At 38.2% G+C, this 27,114-nt stretch overlaps 1 protein-coding gene across 3 annotated transcripts in view; it reads right to left on the minus strand.

The window, feature by feature from the left end:
- LOC144089436 (ephrin type-A receptor 6-like) overlaps positions 1-27,114 on the minus strand; it is a 49,426-nt gene that overhangs the window by 3,892 nt on the left and 18,420 nt on the right. For all 3 annotated transcript variants that reach the window (XM_077620273.1, XM_077620266.1, XM_077620281.1), the window contains exons 4-13: positions 26,769-26,918; positions 26,526-26,687; positions 26,200-26,428; positions 14,953-15,108; positions 12,890-13,231; positions 4,647-4,771; positions 3,766-3,928; positions 3,377-3,482; positions 2,262-2,332; positions 965-1,090 (exon numbers count right to left, since the gene is read on the minus strand). In XM_077620273.1, the coding sequence (XP_077476399.1) occupies positions 965-1,090; positions 2,262-2,332; positions 3,377-3,482; positions 3,766-3,928; positions 4,647-4,771; positions 12,890-13,231; positions 14,953-15,108; positions 26,200-26,428; positions 26,526-26,687; positions 26,769-26,918 (1,630 nt within the window). The remainder of the gene's footprint in view (positions 1-964; positions 1,091-2,261; positions 2,333-3,376; positions 3,483-3,765; positions 3,929-4,646; positions 4,772-12,889; positions 13,232-14,952; positions 15,109-26,199; positions 26,429-26,525; positions 26,688-26,768; positions 26,919-27,114) is intronic.

Raw genomic sequence — 27,114 nt, forward strand, 5'->3', positions numbered from 1 at the left:
CACACCAATGGGCCATGAGATGAGTTAGGACTGTCAGGAACTCTCTAAATGCAAACAGCTCATGTGTCTTGTAATGGCAATAACATTAATTTGATTGTTGATTATCAATTAATTTATTCATTTACATATATATATATATATATATATATATATATATATATATATATATATATATATATATATATATATATATATAAATGTATATTACTATATATTAATGAATGTATTAATTAATATATAAAATGAATAATACATGTTGCGGCCCGGGGGAAGTGTGGTTAGCACATCGGCCTCACATTTCTGGGGTCCTGGGATCAAACCCAGGTTGGTCCTCCTGTGTGGAGTTTGAATGTTCTCCCCTGGCTTGCGTGGGTTTTTTTTCTCTGGGCACTCCAGTTTCCTCCCACATTCCAAAAGCATGCATGGTAGGTTGTTTGAACACTCTAAATTGCCGCTAGGTATGAGTGTGAGCATGAATGGTTGTTTGTCTCCTTGTACCCTGCGATTGGCTGGTGTACCCCACCTCTGTCAGTTGGGATAGGCTCCAGCACCCCCTGCAACCCTTGTGTGGATAAATTGTTCAGAAAATTACATACATGTTAAATGTAATGTTTTGATTCATTCCTTGAAATTGTATACTTCAGTCTGTGGTCGACAAATTGTAGACCAGCAGATGGCACTGTGTTTATAGTAAAACAATTCAATGTAACCGCTTAGCTCTGAGAAAAAAATAATTACATTTTTTTCTTTTGAATATATCATACAGATTAGATGGTAAAATTCCACAATGCACATTAATTGATATCTTACTTTTCATGACACACACTTTTTAATAAACAGTGTCGGCATGATTTGTGCAATTCGCCTAATGGAGAATACCACAGGATGTTATACAGTCTATGGTCAATTATTTAGTACCTACAGTACGTATGGACAAATGTCTGACTACAATATTTATGTTTACCTGTGCCAATTACTCTGTCGATGCATATAGATGAGGGGTCAATTTCTTTGGCAAATTCCTCCACAGCCTGAGTGGGGTCTTCATAAGTGTCTGGATCCACATAGGTCTTTATTCCAGAGAATGGAACTGGTATAAGATAAGAAACACAACATATTAACTACGCGCTTCCTTTTGGAATAAGATACATTTAGATTTTAAAAAGTGTTTATTTAAAGTTGAAAAGGTAACATTTGACTTGTGAAACAGTAGTCAATGTTTAAATACTTTTATGGGCATATATCATGTTTTTCTTTTTTTTTTTGGTACCCATAATTTTATTTTACAACATTTCTGTCTACGTCTATATTTCAACAATCTCAGTGGGCTGATATCATAGCTTTAGAAAAATGTTCTTTTTTTACTGTGTAGTTCAGTTTCTTAACTCTGCTAGAAATATTATTGTTCAATGTAGCAAACCGGTGTGATTTGTCTTTCTAATACTGTGGAGTGTTTGAGATATATTTTAAAAGTGCAGGGAGCAAAAGTATAAAGCAGAATTCTTTTTTTTCAGAGGAAGGAAAGATGAAAATACAACAATAGAAGCTGCCAGGCATCTGTAGAGACTAGAATCCCTGCAGCAATGTGCAGTGCATATGCTGCCTTATATCATAACTTTATCCCATGACTACAGCTACTTTAAAGCAGTGTCCGTTCAAACTGGAAATGATGTGAGAGATTCTTCTAACCTAGTTTTCAGTTTAGAGTTAACGCTGTCTCCAGGGTGACCACACTCAGGGCTACAACAGAGATGATTTTTTTTTTACCCCCTCACACCCTATAACACATTGTTATCAAATCCCCTAAAGTAACCTATCTTGCAAATACAATGGAAGCCTATTTTACAAACATTACTAATGTGTTATTGAATTTCAAATGTAATAAATAAGCCTCCCTTGTTATTGTGCAGGTTTACAAAACAAATTAGATTTAGACCTTCACCAATCCTGAGTTTGAAAAAAAAGGAAGGAAAAAAACTAAATAAATGAATGGAACCCTTGGGAATCAGAAACAAAGGAAAACCATATATGTCTCTAACACAGTCAATGTATTCATGCATTCATTCATCTTCCATACCGCCCACCCTCGAAAGGGTTGCGCGAGATGCTGGAGCCTAACCCAACTGTCTTTGGGCAAAAGGCAGAGAACACCCTAGACTGGTTGCCAGTCAATCGTAGAGCACACAAAGTTAGGCGGAAGAACCACTGCACCAGGGTGGCTCACAGTCAACATAAGAAAAAATAAATAAATTAATCATTACCATGTCCACTGCGGAAACGCGTCCTCCTCTTTTCTTGTGACTTAATTCTTGCTTTGATATACCCTTGACACCTGAAAGGATGGATATAGTTCACTAAAAATCTAACGTTCATTGCATAGTGAATCATATTTGAGAGGGTTTTGCTAGATTTAATTTGTGAGATATGTCATAGATCACATGTGTCAAAGTGGCGGCCCGCGGGCCAAATTTGGCCCGCCGCATCATTTTGTGTGGCCCGGGAAAGTAAATCATGAGTGCCGACTTTCTGTTTTAGGATCAAATTAAAATGAAGAGTATAGATGTATATTAAATTTCCTGATTTTCCCCCTTTTAAATCACTAATTGTAATTTTTTAATCCATTTTTTCTGTGTTTTTAGTTCAAAAATCATTTTGTAAAATCTAAAAATATTTTTAAAAAGCTAAGATAAACATTGTTTTAGATCTATAAAAAACGGAATATTCAGGGATTTTAATCCAGTTCTTTTAATCCATTTATTAAAAAAAATCTAAATATTATATCTAAAATGGTCCACATGAAATCAAGTTGACGTTAACGTGGTCCACGAACCAACCCGAGTCTGACACCCCTGTCATAGATATTAGAAAAGGTCTATGAATCAAGATTAATACTTTGTAAGCAATTCTGTTCAATTAATATCCATTTTATTTCAAGTTCAACCAATTGCTAAGTGAAAAGATTCTCAATTCCCAGATTCGGAAGGAGCAACATTAAGACAGACTGATCACACCCCAATCAGCTAAAGTTTACCAAAATTATTGACTTTTTGGAGGGACTATTTTTCATTGTTTACGATGATCTGATCTGTTGCTAATGACAATTCTGCAAACTAGAGTCTCACGGATAACAAGAACCTGAGTTAACCACAGGGAGCTAATGGAATGGAACAAATGGCTGGTTGGTGCATTACATGCTGAGTAATTAACCAGAAAATTTGTTCAGTCATTTGGAAAATAGGAGCGCCTGCTTGGTAGTAAAAGAGAGTCCAGTAGCAGACTTCTGTTTGAAGTTCCACACTGTCTAAGTCTATATGTGAATCTGGACATTCATTTCTGCGTGTGTGCGTATGCAGGTGAGAAACACAAAGTCCCACACCGTCCAGTTATGAGGAGGAAGAGGGTGAGGATGACCAAGAGTGAGAAGCCACCAACCGATGCCGTGACAACAACCAACACTTGACCCTGATTAGGGGCATTGGGATCTGAATAAGAAGAAACAGATGAGAAATTGCTGTGAATGACACTGGAAATAAAGACTGAACAATTTTAAGCTACTCTATCCAGAGTGTTCTGTAAGACATTTTGCATTATTAGACTATCATCTATCTTTGACTCATTAATTCTAGCGTCCCAGCATGAATCGAGCACATCCTTCGTAAGACTTTTAAATCAATCGATCACGCTAGACTGATCCATTCAAAAGAGTAGCCATACTGTCAATTGTCTTTAGGGACGGTAAATGTATTTTTTTATTTTTTTTTATACCTTCAGCGGCAGTAGAGAACTCAAAATTGGAGCTGTATGCCGTGTAGCCGGCCGTTGTTCGAGCACGCACATGGAAGACATAGACAGTCGAGGGTATGAGGCCTGTTACCACAACACTCGGATTCTTAGTCCGTGTTGATGAATAGCTCAGTTGCTCCTGTTCCTGGAAAACGGCAGAGGGGAAAAATATTGCAGTCAGTAGAAGGACAGTGAACAAACCTACCTATGGTTAACTTTGGCATTCTTCTCAAATTATCAGATATCCTACATTCTAACTACTAGAGCACGAGAAAAAGTACTAACTACCCAACACTTAGATATACTTGGTTTCTTTTGTTTTGCTCTCAGTTGTTTTCACAATCTGGTAATATGAATGCAAGTTATTTGTTATTTTACTGTTAAAATGCAATGAATAAAAAGTTCTTAAAATATTCGGCCTTGGGTCCAAATGTGCCATTACAAAGTTGCTCGTGCCTCTTCGTCTGTCATAGTGGATGAAATACCTAAATATGGCGGAATTGAGTATATGTCCTTGGTGTACACACATAAAAATATATTTAGGTATTTCATCCACTATGACAGAAAGATAAAATACTGTTAGATATAGTACATATATCTGTACTGAACATATGGTATTCATATATCCAGGTCAGCAGATAGACAGATCGTTGGGTTCTGGAAATGTATTGCATTTACGTTTTCATGCATTTTGATTGGGATTTCTCCGCGGTAGTCCATTACAAATTTTCCACCCAATAATGAGCTATTTATGGCAACCGTTGTCAAACCTTGCACCTTGCCTGACTGTCAATTCGGGTGAGTCCGACCCATTAAATGGCACCTGTAGCCAACAGTGGGGCCGCCGACCAATGTTTCATCACCTTCTCATAGTATTTGACTTCATAGTCCACAATGTCTAACGGCGGATGTTCCTCTTCTGTCCATGAGAGTGCAATACTATTCTCCGAGGACCAGTCCTTCTTGATAACACCAACGAGTGCAGGACCTGAGGACACACAGATTACAGAAATGACACAACTCCCAATAACAGTAGATAAATCTGTTATGGTTATTTTTAGTCAAAATATTCTTTTGTCCATCTCCACAAGCATACTTCAACCATCCTAAATCATTTAGTTGACTAGTTGTATATAGTATTTGATTACTATAAACATAACATATAGGCTGCCATTGCACAATGACAGTGACGTCAATGGCGTCAATGGTACTGAAACATAATTATTCGTTGCTAACACTCAATTCAAATTGATTGGAACTGTGATCAATGGCAGACAATGAGTTATTGTTAACCTCGGGCTTGATGTTTACAAAATATGAGCACATATCATGACCACTGACAAAAAAAGTAAAAAGAGCACACAAAAAGAAAGACTGGTGTACACAGAAGCGCACATTGGATATTATTCATTGATTGAAGTGGAGTCTGAAGTCTTTCAGAGCCGTGTCTTCAAAAAACACTTTTCTGAGCCATCTTCAGACATTCTGAGAAAAGTTTTCAAAAATTGAAAATAAAAAAAAATACCTTTGAAATACCTAGAAAAGAGCACTGCTAGGACATACATACTAACATGAAACTTCTGTCAGTACATACAGAAATTGATGGAATAATTTGGTGGATTCACACCATTTTAGATAATATTGTTAACATTTGAATAATTTTCTCTTTTAGGCATCGAGATAATGTGACTGTTGTTGATGGTTGAACTTTTGCATTGATTTTTTCTTTCTAAAACGCCAGAAGGAATGAAAAAATATCTCAGCGAGTTCCAAATATTTCACATAAATTATTTAAAAAACACTCACTTATCAGACGAAAACTAAAATGCGGTCTTGCAACGAAGCTGTTGAGGAGTCTACTACTTGAATACAAATTGAGGCCTAAATTGACATGTAAAACCAGTCATCATCATCATCTAGAGATGACGACCTGGAAGATGCAAAAGGCCAAAAGCTAGATATCAGCACTTCAGATAGGTGATGCATCACAGAAAGTCACAGGCAGTGGGGTGCAGACAGTATTTCTCATCTTGTCATGAAACCACGATTTTTTAGCAGCAACTCAACCCGACATGATGCTTCACAGTTCAGCAGCCACACTACTGCAGCTATTTTTAAGCAATATCGAGCAGGGGGACAGTGAGCACAGAATGTAGAAGTTTGATGCTGACTGCTGCAAAACTTGTGCCCAAGGTGAAAAAATATGTTTCTGTAGCATCTGTCCACCATTTACTTACTAGTACAGAAAAAAAGGTCTATCTAGCACTTACGACGAATAAGGCTTTCTTTCATTTAGACTTACTTAAGTGCAGTTGATTGTAACACATCCAGGCAAAATGTGACATTAACAGACAAGAAAACGGTTGTTTTCCACAGATGGCCATTATGGGGGTAAACTCAAGCATCCTTAAGCTTGCAAGAACCTTTAATTTGATTCCAAAATCTGCAGTATGTCACATTTAAACAAGCTAGAGAAGAGTGTAAACATCCAGTAATTAGTTCAAATGTAAATATAAACAACGCAAATATCGCACTTCACTATATTGCCCAAAAGTTTGCTGGGTTCAACACAACATGCTTGCTATATCCCGCAACCCTAATGAGGATAAAGCGGTTCAGAAAATGAGATATGTTTATTATAATATTATTAAAGTATTATTTTACAATCCTTCTTTATTGCAGCATATAACTGTAGATGTTTATGTTGTCAGTCAGGAGTAAGCTGACATTTTTATTAATTTGGTAATATTTCAGAGACAGTACAGCATTGTTCTGTGTTACTATTAAAAGTAAAGCACTAATAAATAACTAAATGACACATAACACGATTACTTTTGTGAGACGGGGAGGATTTTATACGTTAGTATTCAAAGTAAACACAAAGTTCCTTGTTGTTAACATGTGTGAAGAGAGTCATTTGTAAGTAGTGATTTTACATATACATTCCATCATTTTGATGTGTTAATGATGCTGATGTTTGGTATTCTTGGTAACACAAATTAGAGTGAAATTGACACAAAGCCTTTCAAATGGGTCTGCTATTTTTAATGACTCACACATCATCAATTTAGAACCTAAATACGCAAAATATATACTAAGGCAAATAAACAAGCATTGCTGGCTTATACATGATTACAATTTGAGCCATGTGTGAACTGATTAGCAGTCATCCTTTTAGGCTAGTTGAATGCATTAGAAACAAATAAAATGAAAAAGTCATCTAGAATTGTGTGTTGATTAAAATGCATAGAGAGAGAAAAATATAATTTATTCCACTTCATACAGGTAAGGACAACATTTAACTTAATTAGATCGTGTTCTCTCTGTTATCCTTGTCTCAAATTTAAATGCAGTCCCGAGGGAAATAACTACATGAGCTACAACACTAAATGATCCTATATTTCAATCAGTTGCTAATTAGAACCATTTTGACTTTGTTGTTGAATTTAATGCCACGCATGCTGTATGCAATCTTATCTCCTCTTTGAAATTTGCAGACTGCTCCAAGGCAAACTAACTAAACACAACTGTGTAGAAAGCATATGCGTGTTACAATCATTTTCTATAGATTTTTTTTCTCAATGTTTTCCATTCATTTGTTATGCTTCTTACACTGTAAGGTCACAAGGAGACTGACAAAGTACGAAAGGTGAAGTGCACACTGGTGGAAAGAAAGACGATCATTCCCAGGTAGTAAATGCAAATTAGGGAGAAACACAAGCACATGAGAAATATTTACATACATTTATCAGAAAAATTTAGACAAACACATCATGTAAAAAAATACATGATATTAAGATGTGAGATAAGATCAAAAATTTTGATTTTCAGGGTGATTAGCTGAATAAAAAGCTCAACTGTTCAGTGGAAGACAATCCCTGCCAAAATCCAAATTACTATAAGAGATCCCTCCTTAAGAGGAGTGTTATGAATATATCCCTACGCTTCACACTGTGGAAGGCCTAAGTTACTTGAAATGAAATCTATTTAAGGGAAACAAAATCCCCATATTACATTGAAAGAATGCATTGTATCTGCAGGCAAGTCAAAAGATGGCATTTTATCTAATACCCCAATCAATGACTAAATGAAATAAACCGTATTTCAACAATCTTGGTGGGTCACCATTCTGGCTACAGTAGAGTGTGACCTTATTTACAGCACATTTGAGGAAGTGTTGCTCTACATATATTGCCATTTAAGTTATAACAGGCCCCCCAAAAATAATAGAGATGATAAATAACTTGAGGAAATGTTTTCAAAATGTAAATTGACGTTACGATAAATAGAACACTGCAGTAAACATCCCATAGTATTAAGTCAGAGATAATAGTTAGAGTACATGGAAAGGACAGGAGGTGGAAAAGGGGGAATAAGAGGATGGGGAGAGCTGTGAAGATGTCCCATGGGGTTGGATCTCTACAACATCTCAGCATATAAATAGATGTCGGCCATATTCCCAAAGGATGGTGGATGAAAACAGAAGCGAGCCCATCAGAGAAAAGAAAGAAAGAGAAGAATAAAAGCTAGAAAATCCCACTAATAAGCACATTATGTTGAGTAAAAAATAAAAACAAAAGCCCAAAAACATGGCCTCATTACTTGAAACTTTGGCCATATTAAACATGACATTACATTGAATATGTATGGCCTACTTTTCCCGCCTGGGAAAAGCAGGTGTCTTGGGGGCTCTGAGCAAAAGTGGACAGCTAAGTGCAGCATAAACTGAGGATGTAGAGAAACGGGGTCTCGTTTTGTGAAATTGTGACATTTTTAAAATATATATATTTTTATGTCTAAGACTGACAATTATTCTTATTCTACGTAATGATTCATTTTAACGGAAATGAAACTATTACCGTGTCACCGCTACTCCTTTGTGCATCTTTGCAGCGCAGAGAAATGTGATGGTTGAATATTGCGTGAATAACGCTTTGCTGAGCAATAACACCAGTGTATTTAGAGCAGAGTGCAGTTCACCGTTGACTGCGTTCAAGTTATTGTCCTGCACTCTCCTTAAAATGATGCAATGACAAGTACTGTATCACGGAACACCATCACCCAAATGAATATAGAGAAATCAATAAAGAAATTGTTACATTTTCAAGAAGTCTTCAATTACAATAAAGTGTCTGTATATGGAAATTAACATTTTTTTTTAGCTTGCATTCAGCGTGTCTATTTTGCATGACTGCATGCAGAAACTACAGAGCATTGTCTACATTTTTGGTATGCTGACCACATAGGGAAACCACATCACACACATCACCCATCTGGAATGAAAAACACTTGTCAAACTGTCACTGTTCTTTTCGCTATCCTGTTTTGTTTTTAACTTATTCTATTTCCAGTGATGTTTGACTTGACTGAGGGGTACCGTAGTAACTGGACCCCTTTGTTGTGGTACAATTCACAGATAACCTGCAAGGTTTTTTGAGGGAGGGAAATTGAGGGGAAAAAAATGAATGTGAAGAACACAAAAACAGTGTCTTCGTAAAGTTCCTGGATAAGTGTCTTGAAAGGTATGAGATCCTATCGTATACACAGTATATTGTTTTATTGTGGGCTAGACAATAAAACAGAAGGCTTACAAAGACATCTTGCTTTTGCTCAGTGGGCAGGAAGAAGCAAGAATTGTGGAAGGACAACTCCAATACTTCACACACACTTTTGTGGAATAAGATTTGTATCCCCCCCAAAAATTGTAATCAAACACATTTTTGCAAGTTGCAAATAGACACCCAATATTGGAAAGAAAAAAAAAAATTTTTTGTTGAGTTTGCACACTGCACGGGTTTTCTCCAGCAACTCCTGTTTCCTTCCACATTCCAAAAATATGCAGGGTAGGCTGGTAGAACATTCTAAATTGGCCCTAAGTATGAGGCTGAACGTGATTGGTTGTCCATTTCTTTGTGCCATGCAACTGGTTGGCGACCAATTCAGTGTCCCCCACCTACTGCCCAAAGTTGGCTGAGATAAGCTCCAGCACCCCTTTGTGAACATAAGCAGTACAGAAAATGAATAAACGAACATATACACTAACATACATGGTATGCTAATGAAGAAAGCAGGCAGGACCCTTGTGAAGATAAGCGGAATGGAAAATGGAAGGGAAAATGAATTATATACTTATTTCTTTTTCTTTGTTGTTGTTATTTGTGCACTTTGTGAAGCTTTAAATCTCATTATGATTGTATAATGACATTAAAAGCATTGAATACATATATATATATATATATATATATATATATATATATATATATATATATATATATATATATATATATATATATATATATATATATATATATATATATATATATATGTATATATTATACATAGATAGATAGACATACACACACACACACACGGTATGCTAATAAAGGAAGCAGGTGAGCAGCTGTCTTACTAGACATGCAGAAGGTGTCAATGTATGTGTGTGCGTGCGCATAAGAACGTGTGTGTGCACACGTACAGTATGTCAATTGAGAAGAGGCAGTTTGACAAGTTAATCCTTTCTGGGCACCCTAATGGGAAGATCCCCTCGGGCCGCTTCTCCTCTCCAGAGATTATTTTGCATCCCAACTTCCTCCTGTCAGTCTACTGGCCTCGGGATGGTTTATGACACACATACCTGACATCTGCTTTCCATAATGTCAACCCAAAAGTAGAACATTACAGGGGGAATCAAGCTAATTCATAAATATCTTCCTCAGAAAAGGGCAAATTCAGGACAATTAGATTGTAGACAATTGTAACAATTTGTGAAATAATTATAAAACAGCTATTTATTAATAACTACATAGATTTATTAAATCCCCTGCATTTTTGTTTACTTGGTTATAATCTTAATATCGGATTTCCTTTTGCTGGAAATGTCAATGTCACATAAAAAGGCAAAACCGATTTCTCAATTGTGGTCATTACTGTAATGATGTGATGAAATCTATTCTGTTATTGTTACTAAAATATTTATGCTTAACCAAAGGGTTCTTCATTATGGATCATGGTGGAGACCTTAAGGGAGTCTGCGAATCCTCCCAACAATTCAACATGTGAACATGCCACTAAATGAAGACTTCAATTATCCAAAACTCTAAATGTAGGTGTTATTTTTTTTTTACGTGTACACTTTGTTTGGATAACAAATACAGTTTACGGGGCAGCCTCGTGCCGAAAATTCACATTGAAATGGAAAAGGGCTTTCCTTTTGGTTACTGTTTATTACAACTAGGTCATTTTATAATTTTATTTTTAACAACCTCAAGTAGATATAAATTTCTATAGAAATGTTTGCACTGCAATGATCTCATACCATTATACAATCAAAATAGACCAAATCTTGCTCTGACTCTGAGTCCTATTAAATAAGGAAAGCATTCTAGTCAGCCTCTGCTTTTCTTTTTCCCCAATCAAAGGTAAGGCATGAGCACATCTACCCCATATACTGTAACAACTTTATAATTTATTCATCGACCGTCCATCTTTTCCACGGGTTATGCTGATCCATCAATTATTCAATCTATATTGGTCTCCACGGGATCGGGAGTTCAGATTTCCCGTGAACTTTGTGTTCCTAATTCAAGGCCAAGATAAAGCACTAGTGAGCATTGTATAGCAGAGATGACCTGCGATCAGCAGGGATCTGCAAATTAAGACAAAGATCAGTGCCACAATGGCTGAGCCAAGTGCAAAAATGGGTTTCACCTTTTGACATCTTCAGAACAAAACAGAAACAGAGTCTGAAGTAACTGAAACACAAAGCTCTAGAGACTACATATGGCTCCAAAACAAATAATTAAATATCTACCAGCACTAAAGTCAACATGAATATTCATTATTTTGATGTTGCTGTTACCCAAAATGATGGCCCAATTCTGGAGCTACATTTTTATTAGATTTGTGAGGAATATTTTGTAAGGAGTTGAGCTCTGGTGTGCATTTCAGGCTTTTTTTGTGTGTGTGATTAGAGCAAGTGTGGAACTAAACTGTCTCAAGCAGAAGATGTGTGTTCGGTTTGTAATTTTATAGTTGCCAGCTGCACCATTGTGTGTATGAACGAAACCAAATCTATTGACTGCCAATTAAAGAAGTTCCTCTCGTGCCCTTTGAATGTGGCACTCATGTCTTGCCTTTTCATCAGACGTCTCTAACCAGCACGCAGTGATGCATGACTGCCGCAATGTCATTGCACTTGGCCTGAGTGGCAAAAGATAAATTGGTACCTTCATTAAATTAATTAAATAAATAACCAATGGCTATTCTTTGTGGAAATCTTGAAATTAAAGCTCATTTATAATTAGATAGAACTATTTTAAATTAGATTTTTTACTTTATTACATAGCTCTTTTATATACGATGTGCTTAAACGGTACAGAAATGAACAACCACCTGACTTTGGGCAAAAGGCTCGGCATACTGGTCAATGGTCTATTACAGGGCACATGTAGAAAAAAACAACAATTTACATTCAAGTCAGAGCACCAGAGCTGCCAACCTCTGTCGACCCCATTTCAGGAGTACGCTAATCACATGAATGCGATTCACGCAAAATCAATATGCGCTGAAGTCACACAAGACGAATAATTTGGATGAATCACAATGCATTCTTGTTACCGAATTCTTCTGCTTTACAATGCAGTTGAATCAAGATGGCAGAAGCCGAAGCGATGGTGTGAATTTCGAGGCATTTAAATTTGAAATTTGGTACTTTTCTGAAATGGTTGCTTCAAAATAAATTTAAGAGACAATTTTGGGGGATTTCCGGAGTTTAGGGAGGTTTTCCGGAGTTCCCGAGTTTTCCTTGCATTTCCTGGTTAACTCCTGAAATTCCGGAGTAGTTGGCAGCTCTGGAGCACATCCATTCCAAGGGAGAATTTCAAGTCTTCAACTGAACTCAAGATCCGTTTGGAAATGTGGCTAGATTATATTGTCTGATAAGATCCTCTGAATTATATACTACAAGCATTTGCAAACAAAATGTTAATAATGCATCAAATATATACTTCAATTACTATTTACTACACACAAACTTGAACTGAACCAGCAGAAGACAATCAAACAAACGAACTCAAGATCTCTTAGGCTACTCAAAAGTGACACTTACCTGCTTGGTGTGTGTTGACAGTGACATTTATCACAGCGTGGGCAGCCACACCCAGCCGAGATACACCATTCACAGCCTCAATGAGGAAGGTGTAGTTGGCGGGTGTTGCAAAATCTAGTATGGCCACAGAAATCCCAGTGAGGCCCAACGACCGTGGGATGAATCTCAAGTCTGGCTCACAAGGATCACACTGCATGCCACCAGTGTCGCTATCGCATCGCTGGCACAGTACATTGTAGGTGATGTCACTACGGCCACCTGTGTCACTGGGAGGCATCCACTGAAGGAAAAGAGCTGTGTCATTGATTAATGACACTAGGTTCCTTGGTGCTGAGGGAGACCCTGAGAGGAAAAAGAAAACAAGTAATTCCATAATGCACTCACTTCTGCATCAACAACTTGTGTCCATGTACTATTACGATAACTCTGCATGAAATTGAAAAACTGGACACTTTGAACTGATTGCCACCAAATGTTTTAGTGCTACAGATAAGGACAGATGTGCAATCATCTGGATCTTTTGGTCCTTCTGCTGTGAATTTGAATAAATTTGTCACTAGTAGACGACCACTCCATTTGGACTGGGAGGGCTAACATTGTTCGTACATTCGTGACCAGCGCCCCATGTGTAAATGGAATGGACGTCTATTGCCTTGAATGGCAGCAAAAGATTTAGTTACAGAGCAGATTTAGAAAAAAAACATTCACATTCATAACATCACTGAAGTCAGACTTTGAACCTCTACATGATAAGTACATACGCTTACAGGAGGCAAAAAAAACTAGAGAGACATCGCCTTTCAAGAGTTGACTGTGTGACGAAATGAGCTGCAATGCAGGCTATTTGTTCACACTCAATCCAATTCTGAAATGCTATTTTTTTTGGTCAGAAAGGTGTTTACAGCACAGGCTTCATACTGTTGTGCAGAGGAGGTTTTTGTATCCAACTACTCCAACCCTTTCGTTGTATGGCTCATTCTCACTGTCAAAAATAAAACGAAGGCGTCCAGGCAATGGCACACTAAATTTAAACCAAGAAATATAGGTGTGAAACTTCTTACTTGGCAATAAAGTCTAATGTTTGGCAAAGAGAATAAAACTAAAGCAGCAAGTGTCTGCTTATGTGCCATATGTGGGTGTGTTGGTGGGCGGTTGTCAGAGGCTTTCAGTAGTTTATTTATGCAGCGCAAAAATATATTATATTTAAATAATGTGATTATATAGGTGGACAACACATTAACCCATGCAGAGGCTGTGATTAACCTGTACTGTATATTTAGTTTGTTTGAAAAAATAACAAAGCAGATGTAGCGAGACAGGGATTATTGTTATGCAGAGTGCTGTTACAAAACAGACAATCATTCTATTGTACCTACTACACCCTTTACAGGGCACTCATTTAACTCAATGGCTGCCAATGACTGCGCTAGTCGTCAAATGATCGCAATCGATTACTGCAAGACCTCCCCGTCAAAATGATTTGGATGTCTAGCGTCATCAATGGCAATGAAAGATGAACACTGACAGCTAGTCGTACTAGTTTAAATGGGTTTTCCATGTGTTATTTTCAGGAAAAAATAAAAATAATTATTATAAAAAGCATTTGACTGTTATTGGTGGCCTATGTAATGTTCACAAATGTGGACAGCAGGTTTTTTTGGGGTCAATTATTCATTCATTTTTATTCATTTTCTAAAACCCCTTATCCTCACAAATGTCGCAGTGGGTGCTGGAGCCTACCCCAACTAACCCCCGATGGAGGACACCTTGAATTGGTGACTAGCCACCATTCACGCCCACACTCATACCTAGGGGCAATTTAGAGCATTCAACCAGCCTACAATGAATGTTTTGGGGATGTTTGAGAAAACCGGAGTACCTGGAGAAAACCCACGCAGGCCCGGGGAGAACATGCAAACTTCACACATGTGGAACGACCTGGATTTGAACCCAGGACCGCAGAGCTGTGAGGCTGATGTACTAACCACTCAAGCCACCGGGCCTGTGGTTCATTTATTTACCAAAATAGCCAATTACCCTATAAATGGTTAAATGGTACTTACTTGTACAAGCCATAGTTGAGGGATCTTTGTTAGCCCGATAGAAGCCTTTCTCACAGTGACACATGGTGGCGGCCTGGTCATGGCTGGAGCTATGTAGAGGACACTGGACACATTTCATATTGCCAGCATTTGCCTTGAAGAAACCAGGCTTACAAGCTGGAAAATGGTAGAAACCGACAAGGAAATTGGTTAAAAATATTAAAAAACTAATAGAAAATAGTTATATCAGTAGTAACATTGTCTGAATTATATGCTCACTGATTTAAAAAATATAATAATAATAATAATAATCTTTCACACAGTTCAAGTCACTATTTCACAGTGAGAATTTAGTGGGCAGCAAATGCTGGGGAATTAACAAACAGTTCATGTTCATCTCAAACGCAGTTATTGTGTGCTTGAAATCAGCCATTTTCGAGACGCATTGGTCAGCCTCCACTCAGATGTTGACAGTTTGCTTCCTGCTTGGAAAGCATTTTATACAGCATAGCTAATGCTTCACAACACTCACTGACTAGCCCATTCAAGACGATTAATCTGCCTTCATTGAATTGCTCTCCACAAAAGACACCTAGGAAATGGTAAATAGGAAAAAACACTGCTCCAAAGCCACTGACTACCAGTCCCAGGACAGGATAAAAAATAGATGGGTTGAGCATCCAGTGTGAAAGGAATTGTGCCAAATAAACCATGTAAGCGACTCGTGCTGGTGGCCCCTGATGGGACAAGATGAAAGTCAGAAGGAAAACATTGTGCTATACTACAGTGTTCACATTCATGCCAAATGTCACAAAATCTAAGAGCATCTCTTTATTTCGGACAATAAAGGTGCTCAACATGAAATGGTGGAAATAGTACCTTAATGACAAAATGTCATACTATTCTTGTTGAAGTTCATTCATTGAATTGATAAGATGTTTGCCACGTAATTGTTGCACTACAGAAACAACATTTTATTACAATTAGGATTATTAAAAGAACACATGTTAATTTAAAAATCATTTTTATACTTCTTAATTAGAAAATACAGATCTAGAAAAATGGTCATTGGCATGTAAACAAATTCAGTTAGAATAAAGAATATGTGATGAAAACGTCAGTTTTTAAAAGATAACATTTCTGTAGATGAAGCTGAGGCAGTATTCATGACTTTTAAAAAATTAAATTGTTCTCAAATTTTCATAAACTCCTTTCTTCTCTTTTATGGTCTGGTAAAGTTAGCGGTAAACTAACTAAACTGACTTTGTTTTTGCTCAAGAAATCTCAAAGTTTTTGTTGACAACTTCTTTTAGACTGTTATAATGGAGTCTATAAAAGGCCTATGCTCTGCAGTCAGCCTGGACCTCCAATATCTGATGTAAAATTCATAGGAGTCCATCTGAATATTGCAGGGATATTTTACTCAGAGCCATAAATGTCCATCCCATGATGCTGTTGTTTTTTCCAAACTCAGTACGAACAAAGCCAGTCAGAAAAACTGACATGGCCACGAAGATTCTGAGTTATTGTCAGACAAAAAATATTTTAAGTCATATTTATCAGTTCATCGACTGTCTTATTATTTCCTTAAAAACAGAAACATTCCATAAATTATAGTTAAGACCCTTCAATTTTAAATGTGTTTGTGTCACAATTTGGGTTTTTCATGCATGTTAAAAGCCTATTAGCATACTAATAACTTGACATTAAGACCTCTTTCACCCAAAATATATCCACAAATTTAGTATCCGTCTTTCTGCTGAGGCATGTTTTCCAGCTACACCTTAGTTCAGTTTCCCCAAACCCATTACTACATCAGATTTTGAGCCATTATCCCCCCACCCCCTCGAACCTCCTTTCCTATCACACCATTTTCCCCACCACAATTTTCACCTTTTGACATTTTCCTGGTATTTCCCACTCCTCCTCTGTATTTTTTTATCTGAAGAAGGAAAAACATTATGGATTGGTTCCCCCTCCCTGGCTTATCTTGGCAGACAAATAGACCACTAATAATGCAGTCACAGTTAATTTGGACAGAATGTGTCATAGGGTGCAAATTACGGTAGTTCACCCGTAGGTTACATAATAATATCGCTACAAAAAAAACAGTGGTGAACAAATTCATGAATAATTATTTCTGCATTGGACTATTATCCAACAGCAGTATAGTACACCCACTGCTTTTCCTAAATAGCTCTTTTCCATATCATAGCGCATTCGTGCACATTATTAAATCTTGGTAATACCCTGCTTGTAAGTATTTATGTACTAATGTGCAATTAAATTTCACTGGAAATAGATTAAATTGAATACAGTGACACTGTTGGATTGCTTGACGCCGGAAACCTGAAAGCCTCTTTTGGTTTCAGACTAAATGTACTTGTTTTGCTAATAACCTATTACAGTAGAGATAATAAACAATCATCCATCTGATTTCTTACCACTTATCCTATTTAGTGCCGCAGGGGATTGGAGTAGCTGCTGACTTTGAACTAAATATTGACTGGTCACTAGCCAATCACAAGGCATAAATGGAGACTGACAATTGGCAACTGAACCCATAATGCATGTTGCCACTACAGATCACTTGACCATCTGTAACACCTGTTGAGGCAGTTTGCGTTGCATTTAATAAAGGCCCCCCAATCACGTAGGGGAGGGGGAGTACTTTACTGAATCCCATAGGTTGTACTTCACTGAGTAAAACCCATAGTCCTCTTCTTTGTAAAATGAATACATAAATTAAACCTCGAGACTGCTTTTTCTAACTTTCCAGACACAAAGTTAAGAAGTCTGTTTCACCTGAGATGAAATTGAAAGGATTTCACAAAACTCAAAGAAAAATCACATTTCAAAGGCAGTAGGAACACAAAGAACAGTGACAAATTTAATATGCAAGTCTACAAAAGTAAATGCACAAAGTGTGATTTCAAAACATCTGTGCTTACTCCTTATAATAAAAGGTTTTTGTAATTCCTCCTAATCAATGACCATTCAACCCCATATGCTTTATCATTACGTTGTGTTATGCTGAGTTTGAGCCAAAGGCAAGATACACACTTATTTGCATTTGCAGCTGTTTGTTGCACTCTGCTCAAAGCTACGAAAACCACCTTCAGAAAGCAATTTCAATCCAATTTGTTCACTATCAGTTCTATAGCATTCTATAAGAAAGAGCATTCTTATTCATGAAAGCCACAATTTTCACAAAAATATATACTCGCAATGCCAACCAATACACGACCCATGAAAAAAAATGCAAATTTGCTTGTGAGGTTAGAAACTTTTTTCATTCATTCATTTGCTGAACTGCTTATCCTCACAAGGGGCACGGAGGGTGCTGGAGCTTATCCAAGCCAATTAAGGCAACAGGCGGCAGACACCCTGAATTGGTTACCAGCGGGTAAATAGAAAGCATTCATGCTTGCACTTATACCCAAAGGCAATGTAGAGTGTTCAAGCAGCCTACCATACATGTTTAGGGGATGTGGGATGAAACTGTAGTAGAGAAAACCCAAACGAGTCTGGGAGAACATTCAAATTCCACAAAGCAAAGTCGGAATCCACCAGGGATTGAACCCTCAATGTCAGAACGTTGAGGTGGACCTGCTCACCACTCATATACAGTCTATACTGTCTTTGTGATGGAAAAACTCAATCCAACGTCTTATTGAAATGAATTTCCTTCAACAGAGAAGAGTGCCAAAAATGAATGAATTTGACTAAAAATAGATAACTTCTCCAGCACTGTCAAGATGTCATGATTTCTTGATGTGTACTTAACCTATTTTAATAATCGTTAAACTTGAAAGTAACAGAGCTATGGGGTATTATTCTCAGCTCAAAAACGCCTTGGAAATAAATTTTAACAACAATAACAATTACAAAAAATCTGTCTAAACATTTTAAAACATACTATAATTGTGGACATGCAGTAATCATGGCTGTAAATCAGTCTAATTGAAAAAATAAATAGATTTCTATGCTCTTACAATAATATAATTTACTATGAGACTGTGGTTTTAAAGAAAGGTAATGGATTTTCAATGCCAGTGCCAATCCCATGACTAAACAACATCCCCTACAGGGGCTATCATGCACGTTTGCATGAATGTAATGAAACACTAAGTAAGAGAGTTGTTTGGACGTCAGTAGGTGGAAGTTATCGCTTGGCTATTCGTTGTCAGACACAGATGGAGCAGAAAGTGTGTTTACCCTGGGATTTGAGCTTTGATATGCAGATGGAGAGTTCACAGAGAATGAAAGATGCAGCAGTCTGGGAGGACAGCGTTGGAGGCCAGTGTCAACGTAGTCCTTAATGGACAGTGACTTAAATACAACTAAAATAATGTATTGATTTCCTTGTCGCTCATTCCACAATATTTACCCTCCGAGCACTAGTACGTAAATGATTTTGGTGCCCTATTGGTGGGACAAGTAAGGCAAGCTGACCTCCGGCAAACAAAGACAAAGTAACACCATAGGGTAATATGTGTCACCGTTAAAGCGGTGTAGGAAAGATAAAGCTATACATTTCTTTTGGGCTGCATATATTTGTTGGAGATAAATATTGCAAAGTATGTGCAGGAGATGATGCTTCTCCACAAACATGTCAGAGTTGTAATAATTACTGTGCAAAGTACCACAGAGAGGTTTTTCGGATAAATTATAAGAGGTATGGCAGAGACTGATTTCTTCTCTTAGAAATGAAACATGTTAGCTGATAGCCACAGAACACAAGATTGAAAATAGTGGAGTCAAAATATTTGGATGTGAAAATGTGTAATCGCTTATCGCACTTGTGGGTTTTTTCCCCCCTTTTTTTCATTTCCTTCTATATTGGGATTCAAGTCATGTTCCAAAAGACATCTCTATTAGCTTCCCCTGTAGTTCAGGGTCTCTTTTGGAATATGATGATGTGATGAAAGGATGTGGAACAAATAGCATTAGTACTATGATGTTGCCTTATCTAGGTCATGATATAACCAGACTATATTTGCGCAATCCTCCAGTGGCTGATACTGAATGAAAGGAATAGAATAATCAGGGACTAGATGGAGATGTCAAAACAGTCTGGCGGCACACTATTGGGGTGGAGAGAGGGTTTGATATGAGCTGATACCTTTGTTTAGGCTGATGGGAGGGAGAGACGGACATGTTGGAGAGAAACTGTGCTCATATTTGGAAGCGCTGGGGTTTTCCCTATTCTCTCTCACTCACTCTCTCTCCCCCTCTCTGGCTCTCACTCGTTCCCCATGCTGCCTCTCAGACAGCTTTGATCACAGCTCCCTTTGAAGCAGTGTTCCAAAATGAAAACGAGGAGAAAGCAGAAGTCATCGCAAGTTCACGCCTAAACTTCCTGCAACTACTTGCAAAGTGCAGTGCTTTTTTTGCTGCAAAAGTTCACCAAGCCCAATGACAATTATCAATGTGAACACTGATTACAATTCACACACAGACGTTTTACTGACTAAAAAGATCTCACCGATACTGTATAACAATTATGTGGTGAGAATGAATTAAGGGAGAGGATGTACAGGCCAAAAATATCATTTAGCGCACACATGCACATAACTCACACTTGGAAAAACCTATCTTCTTACTGCTCACAAATGAACAAAACATTTTTGTCACACGCATCCCAAAACACTAACCAAACACTCCCACTCTCTTGAAAAAATTCACACTCACCCAAAACACACTCAAGCTGAACCAAAAGCTCTCACGCAACATACCTCTGATACATGACAAAAGCACTGATAACCACAGGACAAAACTGCCCAGACACACACACAGAAACATTTCAAATGAACAAAATAAAACCCTTGCGATTTAAAAGAAAAAAAAAACCTTACAAAAAATACATTCTTCTCAAACACTCAACAAATAATAAAACTTTTCACATAAGACCAAACCCAAAGAAACATTTGCAACAAATAAATAAATCTTCCTCAAACAAAACAAAAAAGACATTTATCCAAAACCCCTCTTAAGCCCACGTTGAATAACTGGCCTGCGCATTCACAAAAAAATTTAAGTGATTTTTTTTGCTGCTGCTTTGAGCCATAATAAAACAAATGTTCATGTTTCTTAAAATATCATCACCTGATTAAAAGTAAAGAAAATGAATGAATTAATAGTAGCCTCCCATTTTGATAGTATGAAAACTATTATTTTAGAGAGAAAATAAAAACAAAATTGAATGGAGAGTATTGATATGATAAAGCAATGTATAAGGATCTCTGAACTTTGCGGGCTCACATTCACCCACTCATTGGTGAGTAGACAGTGCTACTGCTATGCCATTGAGAGGAAATTCATGTTCAATGTTTTGCCCAACAACATTTGACAGTGGGCAGTCAGAACCAGGACCGAACCACTGGCCTTTTTGTGTTACCGGATGACCCTAGATTCTGTTTTGCCTGTGGCGCTCGACAGCACTTGAGCAGAAGTAGACATCATGTTTATTTGTCAAGGAAACAGTACAGTCTTTCACAGTATTCTCTATTATGTTTGCTGGGGCCAGATAAGAAACTTTCATTTCATCATTTACAGAAATAACGTCAGTAAAATTAAATGCCTTGTTTGTTATTTTGTGTCTGGCCGAAGCCAATTGCTACCTACACTTAAGCATATTATGTACAATGTCCTTCATTTAGACCTAATTTGTTGTGGACTGAGCTATCATTAGACATTGGGAAAGATGGTGAACATATATGAGAAAATGTAAAAAGCCTAATTTGATGCTTAGTGTCAATTCCCTTGATGCAAATGTGTCACCTAAAGTTGGAGGAATTTCCCCATGGTGAAAGTCTTGTACTGGAGGATTTAAATTGCATTCTACCTTCGTGCCCCAGTCCCAACCTTCCGGACTAACTGGTATGACTGCAGAAAAGCGGGTCCTCGCCTTCTGTATGCTGGAAGTGAAGGATTGGATTGGATTGGATAACTTTATTCATCCCGTATTCGGGAAATTTCATTGTGACAGTAGCAAGAGGGTGAGAATGCAGATACAGGAAAGGCATAGTTACACATAGTTACAAGTTAGACAGTACAGTCGCAAAGGCTGCAGAACAACAAAGCAAAAGCACAAAGTACAGTCGCATAGGCTGCAGAACAACAAAGCAAAAGCAAAAAGTGCAAAGCAAAGTAAATGGGATCATTAAGAATCACCAAATCAAATCATTAAGACAAAAAAGCAGCAAAAACACAAAACGAGTAAGGATGGACAGAGCTACCGCCCCCGGCCGCCACTTGAACGCCGCCATCTTGGTTGTGGTAGCAAAAACGGATACAGACTCAAGAAAAAGATGTTGTAAAGTTGATAAAACTGGAACCACACAGGAAGTCTTCCACAAGATAGGTAACTTCTGCAGACTGTGACCGAGGTAGAGGACAACAGTAGCAGAGTAGAACCCCTCGACTCCGTTTCCGGCCTGGTAAGCGCCGACAGCTCTTCCATCTTATCCCATGATGGAATGGTTGGTCTGAAGCGTTGCTTCACTTTTGTCCATCTCCGAATTTCCAGCGGCATTGAGGTGTTCCTCCTTCTGCTACGTATTGTAACAGCTAGTCCCATGTGTTTGACAGCGTAGGCATGGCTGAACGGTTCCAAAAAGAAGTAGCAGAAAGAAGCAAGGCTAACAGAACAGAGAAAGTAAAGGAGCCATGCATCTTCAAATTAGGACTCTGGATTTAGAGTGGGGAGCCACATTAGATGCCAAATCTTTATCCAAAATAACACTCAGGTGTGGTCTCATGACAGTTTCAATGTAAACCAAAGGATTCCACTCGTTCGTCCTTTGAGAGAGGAGACATTGGTCTACTATTTCAGTGCTTTAAGACAGTACTGCCACACTGCATTAGCAAAGGTTTGTGGGCCAACCTTTGCTATAATAAGTACGTTGTAAATTGTTCGGAAAACGCAGCAGGGGCTTAAACTCATTGTTGAATGTTTGATGACATTGTTGAATCATTGATGACGGCCTGTTCCACTGACATGCTGTTGCAACATGTCTATATCTACATATTTGGACTAAAATGGTCTACTTACATATAGTCTACACCTGCTGGGAGGAGATTTCCTTGGAGACAGACCCGGATTGAAGGAAACCATTTTAATTTTACATCAGCTCATTTAGAGATGCCTGGCATGCCCTTGCGATATTCCCTTTGATTAGTTCTATGATTCACTCTTCATTGCTCAGTCTGGTCATAACATATCTGTAAACCTCACGAGGACAAGATATAGCAAATTTAAATCAGAATTTCTGGTATTATATAATGCTACTATAAAGTTTGTACTTGATTAAGGGTCATTGCAAATCACATAATTTAACATGGGCTACCTAATTTGATGAACATCTCCTACATGAATCCTTATTCCCATCATTGTAGTGGATGTCAAGATTCACTTCATTCTCTGGTGCAAAACACAATGTCACACTGCTGCAGCAGGAGGCACGCAAAAGGGAGGATAAATGTAGGGCACAATCTTCCATCTCATCAGTAATCACTTGTGACAGGCCTCCGTGGTATTTAACAACACGTTAAAGTGTCAGAAATATGCATAGAACGTGAAAGATCCCAACATGAAACAGTCAAATGATGTGCACAGAAGCGAACAAACAAGATAATAGAGCTTGTCCCACATACGAGCTGCACTAATGACCACTAGCGCTTTGTAATAACTGCCGTTACTGGATTACCACTGGGTTTGCACATGAATTCCAACTGGGCCTGCTGGGAGTCTTTCTCCAGTCAGTAAAATAAATGACAGTGCGTGCACTTCAACTGTAACCATGCAGGGTGTCTTAATTTACCACATGCCTTCATTACTAGAGTAAGGATGAGCCTTATAAATGAAAAAGAGGGTTGTGGGACTTGGAAAGGACAAAACGTAAGCTAAATTAGCAGTGGAACTAACAAATGAAGGCAATTAGCCAGGTAGCCCTCACTCTGTCTGGACTAATTGAGAAACCAGGCCAGCTACTATCCAGAGCAACCCAACAGCTGTGGTAAACTTTTCGTCCGACTCTTGGGGCACATTAAGTAATGCTGATACAACTAATTAGAGTTCCATATTCCAAAAAGCCTCTTACAGAAACTTTGTTCGATTTATCAGTATTCTCTGGTCTCATGATAATACTTCATGGATGCAGCTTCATCAACAGCTTGGCATTTAATGTAGTAAAAAATGAACATGTAAGCACCTTGATGTGACAAGTATTTCTCTCCCACTGGAACAACATAATTGAGTTGGGACACATTTTGATGAGCGCAAGTAGTGATTTTAAATGTCACAATTTGTGCTCCTCTTGACGTACTGCCCATGTTTTGGATTCTTTAATTGTGATAAACAATATGAATGAAAGGGAGAGTTGTAGAATTGAGAGAGCATTAAGATGAAAGGACAAGGAAAAGAAGAGTAGAAGGAATAGTAAATGAAGAGAAAACCAACCACAGCAAGGGAGCTAAAAATCAAGGAACTGAGAAAATGCTACAAGACAGGCAGTTTATGTACCTGCTGTGCCTTTTTTGGACTCACTTAACATTTCGACTGGATTTATTTAATGCATAATACAACAAATAATGTTTTCTTCCGTTCCCATTAATCAGCATAAGACTGCCCAACTACCTTGCGGTATGATGATGAGTATTAAGAGTGTTGAAGGTTTTCAATTATTGCAGATTTTAAATTCCAATGTGCATGCTCAGTCTGGCCATGCTAGGTACTGTATGATTGTGATGTCCAAGAAAATCAGGAATGTACCTGATGCTCACAGTGTTGCTGAAAACAAGTGGACAAATAAACTGCTGTGACAAGTGTTGCTTCCCCACTGGAACAACATACAGTAACAAAGCCTGGACGTGTTCAGTGTTTGTAAAATGTCACACAGGTTTGCGACTATCAGTTAACATAGGGTCCTAAAACTCTTGCTTTTGTGTTTTGCAGTCATGTGGACACCAAAATTGCCTCTTACAGGTCAGGCTTGGTTTTATACCAAACATCTGAGAGGGGAAATGTGCGATATGTGTCAGTGAAAATATAGTCTTGTTCATCTCAAATATACCATATGTGATCAGAGCCTGTGGGTGTCTTTGGTATTCTAAGATTTGGTTAGGATCTTTGTCTAACTCCCGACAGAGATTTATGCTTTCTCTTCAGTCCCTTATTTTTAAGCTGATAGCTTCATGTCTGGTGGACTCAAGAGGAAAAAGGCATGTCTGGTCTCTTGTGTCTGTTGTTTGTTTTATCAAACAACGGTGACATATTTTACTTTTTGACAATGTATAAATCGGATGTGGAGAAATGAGGGTTCATAGTACAGAGGCATCAAATCCATCTCCAGCAAATATCCAATTTATATGTCAATGTGAAAAAGCCCAGCTTTGAATTGAAAACATCAGAATTGGAATGTTCATACTTTAAACAAAAAAAAAATTCAGATATGTGAGATTAGGGCTGAAATTGACCTGCTATGTGAACATTGCTTTTAGCCGAATTTCCACCAAAATCTAAAAAAGCATGAAATTTATCAGCTGGGCTCTCAACGCAACACATTTTTCTCGATGAGAAATACGGGTGGAGGAGAGCCCACCTGCCTTGACGAAACGCTTGCGAGTGAATACACGAGAGACTCCTATGAAAAGCGGAAACTTATGTTGAGGATTTTAAAGATGCCGATACACTGTGAATAGGGAATCTTAACAGCAGGTATTCTCAAGTCCCATGTCTTTACTTGGAGAGTCTGTTTTTTTCCTCTGCTCGTAGCTTAGACTGACTTTAGTGCGGGCAGTGTGGATTCGATTCCCACTCAGTGGCGGTGTGATTCTGAGTGTAAGGGGTTGTCTGTTTCATTGTGCCCTGCGATTGGTTGGGAACCAATTCAGAGTCTCCCCCGCCTGCTGCCCTTGGCGGGGGACACCCTGAATCGGTGGCCAGCCGATCGCAGGGCACAAAGAGACGGACAACTATACACACACACCCATACCTAGGGGCAATTTAGAGTGTCCAATCAGCCTATCATGCATGTTTTTGGAATGAGGGAGGAAACCAGAGTACCCGGAGGAAATCCACGCAGGCCAGGGGAGAACATGCAAACTCCACACAGGTGGACCGACCTGGATTTGAACCCAGGACCCCAGAGCTGTGAGGCCGACGCGCTAACCAATCGCCCCACCGGGCCGCACATTGTAATTTACATACTCAAACTTGCTTAGGAATGTTCCTCAATATTACTAAGAATGTAAACTCATTCTTACTCTGGCAGAATCCATCCATTTCCTCGTGGCCAACACTACATACGCAGTGACCCAGCGGCACCAACCAGTCTCCGTCAGCACCACAGTAGAATTTTGGAGTGTCCTTCTCTTCTGCGTTTTCAACACAGGAACCCTTGACCTCCACCAGAGAGGAAGAGTCCATATGCGGCACAGTGTCGGGAAACACTGCCAGGTTCCGCAGAGTCGATGGGCAGCGTTTGAAGAATACCTAGTTGACATAAATAGACAAATAAATAGCCCATTTGGCCAGAAAATTCAGAACTAACATTGAATTATAGTGGCTCAGCTCAATACTGTATACTAACCTTTACAGATACAAGAGCAATGCAAGCCCCAACATCCTGGAAGGCCAAATAAAAACCCTTCTGTGTCAATGGCCCAACCTCTCTGACTTCAGTGTTCAAACGGAGAACACGATCGCCAAGATCTGTCTGAGTAAAACTCTCATCTGCCGCAATGGTATCAACCTTGAGTTGATCATAAATATTTTATTACAACAGTAAGACATTTTCATATAAAAAGTGTTGCAGGTATTTGCGTAGAATTACCTTGGCATAGTCTGTTGGCCGAAAACGTGCCATTGAAGAAAGAGGTTCATTGGTCTGTAGGTAGAAAAGGTTAAAAGTTTCCTTACAGGTGCCGGATACCCAAGGAATGGAGTTGCAGTCTCTCAGAGTGAAACGAAGTTCAACGTATACCTACATGGAAACGTAAATGCATTCATAATGGTCATAAAAAAGAGATATATTTTTAAGAAATATAATTGTAAAATGATAAGAACAAAATGATGAAATTACATTTACACAGCAACTTTTCATTTCATACATGTTTGTTATACAAGCTCGGCTCTACTTCTTTTAGAACATTTCCTGTAGTATGAATGATTTATAATTT

Source organism: Stigmatopora argus, chromosome 2, assembly GCF_051989625.1.
Source record: "Stigmatopora argus isolate UIUO_Sarg chromosome 2, RoL_Sarg_1.0, whole genome shotgun sequence".
Taxonomy (NCBI): domain Eukaryota; kingdom Metazoa; phylum Chordata; class Actinopteri; order Syngnathiformes; family Syngnathidae; genus Stigmatopora; species Stigmatopora argus.